Source organism: Nilaparvata lugens, chromosome 6 (genome assembly GCF_014356525.2).
Source record: "Nilaparvata lugens isolate BPH chromosome 6, ASM1435652v1, whole genome shotgun sequence".
Taxonomy (NCBI): domain Eukaryota; kingdom Metazoa; phylum Arthropoda; class Insecta; order Hemiptera; family Delphacidae; genus Nilaparvata; species Nilaparvata lugens.
Genome location: NC_052509.1, coordinates 34,171,710 through 34,175,465, shown reverse-complemented (window position 1 = coordinate 34,175,465; position 3,756 = coordinate 34,171,710). Strand labels below are relative to the sequence as shown.

The window sequence follows — 3,756 nt, the reverse complement described above, 5'->3', positions numbered from 1 at the left end:
CCATGTGCAAGAGTTGTAATTCCATCATCTAGAATATACCTCTTCTCATCAGCTTTGCTCAGTGCCTTCTTTCTCATGACTTGGGTCATGATCTGATGTTTCCTAGTACCAAACATCACTTGTTCTCTATAGATATCCTCATCACCATATAGACAATCTAGATAGTCTTGGAAGCCTATGTAATGTTCAGCATCTGGATGCATTTTTGAGAGTTCTCGCCCAAGTATTGGTCTCCTCACTCCTTTAGCTTTCTTTATCAATCCACTTGTCAGCTGATTTGGATCACTATTGTAACACCTACAGGGCATATAGCTTCGATCGCAGGCCTACATACTCAAGTGGCGCTCGGCCAGCATATTCATCTTTAAACTTTCCAAGCACCATTTTGTTTCCATCTGAGTAGCATGGGTGGTCAGTCGGATACTCGGATGTATCAAAGGTATCTTTCAGTTGTTGGCTGTTGATGATGTCATTGTATAGGTTCTCAGTTTTCACGATGTAGAATAAGCTGTCAGTATCCTGATAAAGCAGTTGCAGGTTCTCTTTTGTACTTAGGTTTCATCACATCATAGTGGAACTGGTACATAAGGGTCTTGCTGATGTCAAGCACTGATAACCCTATATAGATTGGCTTGTTGAGCTCTACTTTTTCCTTATGCAATGTTACAGCGCAGATATTCTCACCAAAGATGATGCGGTCCTTGTAAGTTGGTCGGGCAATCAGTTTCCTTAGACGTTTCTCATTGTTGACAAGCTCCATGTTCATACGCTTCCGAACATTCTCCATTGTCTTGCCAAAAACGGCATTGTTCATTAGTTTGAAGAAATTTTTCTCAAACTTGTTCTTTGACTGTTGTCGAAGTCTGGTGTTTAGCATGATGTAGGGTGCTAGGAAGTCCTCCTGCTCAAACCTTACACCTCGATGAACTTTAGTGATTTTCAATCCATGTTGTACTGCTTGCTTGAGGGTGCGGTAATGACATACATATCTTTCACGGTTGCTTAGAGTTGTCATCAATCTCAACGATCCTGATTTTGGAGTTTTTTTGTTCTCTGCCAGGAATGGGAAGTCGTTATGCTCATCATGCAATTCAGAAGGGTACTCAATGTCCACCTCCAAGATGTAGCCAATCTTTTGAACATCTCCAACACCATCAATACCTCTGCTCACCCCCTCCAACTCATCTTTCTCCATCCACTGGAATTTCCGGCATGGAAGTGGTTGACACATCGCCCAACCATACAGGTTGTTCGCATCTGTGTACAGGAGATATGATGTAGGCTTCTCTGGGTCAATAGGCGCTCCTGTGTAGGCATTGTTGGCAATGGCATGTCGATGAACGCATGTTGTTATGCCACCTCTGATGCCTCGTTCAATGAACATATACATATCGTAGTCGGTCAGGAGTTCTAGTTCAACTTTTGTATATTTCAGCATGACATCAAAGGAAAAGCCTGGAGATGTAAAGTAGTGAGCACAATCCAAGTTATAGTTTTTCAAGCACATATCTCTAAAACTTTCAAAGACATCAGCCAACAGGAGAACATCTGTTTTCAAGTATAGGTCACTGTATTCTCCCAGAGTTCTACAACTGAATTGGTTCCATACAGTTTGAGCATGTTCATAATCATCACTGCTAACACTCCTATCAACCAGCTTGCTGAAAAATGCCTCTTTGGGTGGTAGCAATGTTTCTTCGAGTCTCTGCCATGAATCGCAGTAGTCGTATGGAAACACTCCTTTCCTTGAGACAAGGCTCAATTTGTTTCCAAACACCTTGGCAGTATGTGGCAGCACTTTGGACAAGTCTTCTGGATTTGATGCTGATTTGACTAGGTTGGTGACCAGATTGTCTAGACTATCAGGCGTAAACCGGAATGTATCGATGAATCGAAGGTGCATTTTTGAAGATATTTGTTTGGTGAATGATATATACTTTTCCGATGAATTTGGGATGACAGACAGCCGATCCTTATCTCTACCCAGCTCTGGAATAATGAGGTGTGTATCGTAGTTTGAAGAGTTGTGGAGAAACACTGGTATGAATGATTGTCGCTCTCGCTGCAGGTTGCATTTACGGCATAATGCATTCCGGTAGATACCAGTTATATGACAATGGTCATACACCTTATCTTTATTGAACCGTTCATTGCAGGCCTCACAGAAATCAGCTGCATTATGTCGTTCTTTCTCTCTTTTGGTTAGTGGGAGCAACTTGATATTCCTGCAGTCAATTGCCTCATCTAAATCTTTTGCATACATGGTGAGGGTCTTCATGAAATGTTCGGCGGCATCAGGACCCCTGTAGACAATTGGCTCATGAGGGATTAGGTTAGTGATTGTCAGCCAGGAATCTTCCAAATATGGGTCCCGCACAAAGTATAAGCAGTAACTCATTGCCCGATGATACTGGATAACTTTGGTAGCTTTACCGATCCATTGTTCATTGTCTTCATCAGGCTTCTCCAGGATGCACTCAAAATCAGCATATGCTACAACAGGTACTCTATACTTTTGCACATGTTTCTCAAACTTCAAGGTCGGAGGTTTACCATCTTTTCCAACCTGTGGCATGATGATTCTTGCTGTATTATTGCTAGCACAATACTCCTCATGCTCAGCCATCCTGCGTTCTCCATCTATATCCTGGGTGTAATGGGTGAAACATCGTCTGCAGATGATAATTTTACTTTTATGTTTTGTGAGTTGGGATCTCACAAGTCTTTCAAAATTTTTAATGTAGCAGTAGTGGCTATTTGATTTATGTTCATTGTCATCCTCAAGGGTGCTGTTTTCATCATCATCCTTACTCTCACAGAGGAGGAGAAGATCAAAGTGATCTGCCTTCATTGCATTTCCAACTCTTCTTGGAAATATAACGTTCTTCTCATCCACACCATAAATATTAACTGATACCTCCGGATTATCTTTCTCAAATATATCGATTTGGTTGATGGTAGTGGGAAATCCAATGCCTGAAAAGTTGTATCTTTCTTCCAATTGATGGTATCGCTCATTGACTCGTTGAGGATTACTGCCTTGTACATGTTTGGCGAGGATAGCCCATTTGAAACATTGCTGGTCCATGTTTATAGGATTGATGATTGCCTTTCGTGCTGATAGAAGAGGTGGAAGACTGATGTAGGATGATCCACGCAGGGGAGTATGTTTGCTAATCCTGATGAGCAATCCATCGATGATGAGGAGGCTCCATCCACTAGAGTTGCCTTCGAACTTAGCCTCTTCTTCCAACAGCTTCTTGCACGCCTCCCTGATAATTCTAGCAAGATCGTTGATATTAAAGATTGAATAGTTTGGAGTCTTGAAGGCCACATTCTGGAACTCCTCCTGCTCGATGTTCTTCTCATCAAGATGGCTGCGTTGGTATGTAGCCTCCAACACCAGGTTGACCTTGATCGGTCCATGTGTCTGAAACTCCTCACCTATCACATCAACGATCTTTGTCTGTAGGCTGTTTAGCAGGGAGGGGAAGTCCTTTGCAGGATTGGGTGAAGAGATGTTGTTGTAGAACAGTGTCTGAAGGTTGTTGTTGAATGCCTCCTCCAATATGCAGAACTCTCCTGATGAGCTGCTGGTCTGCTGGCATCTTGTAGCTTTGTTCATCTAGAACAATGCAAAACAATATTGTATTAGTATGGTATGCAGTATTCAACTCTATATATAAATCAACGGATGTGGGGGATGAAGGTGGTGAATTGGTATCTAGGATCGTGGGTCGGGTGTGTGGGTGGGTC

General features: G+C 42.4%; 1 protein-coding gene across 1 annotated transcript; it reads right to left on the bottom strand.

The window, feature by feature from the left end:
* Positions 1–297: 297 nt before the first annotated feature.
* Positions 298–3,418, bottom strand: LOC120352025. The gene is given in 2 exon segments (XM_039431432.1): positions 298–546; positions 548–3,418. Coding segments are annotated over 2 exon segments (2,790 nt in total). The 5' UTR covers positions 3,089–3,418.
* Between the last annotated feature and the right edge of the window lie 338 nt (positions 3,419–3,756).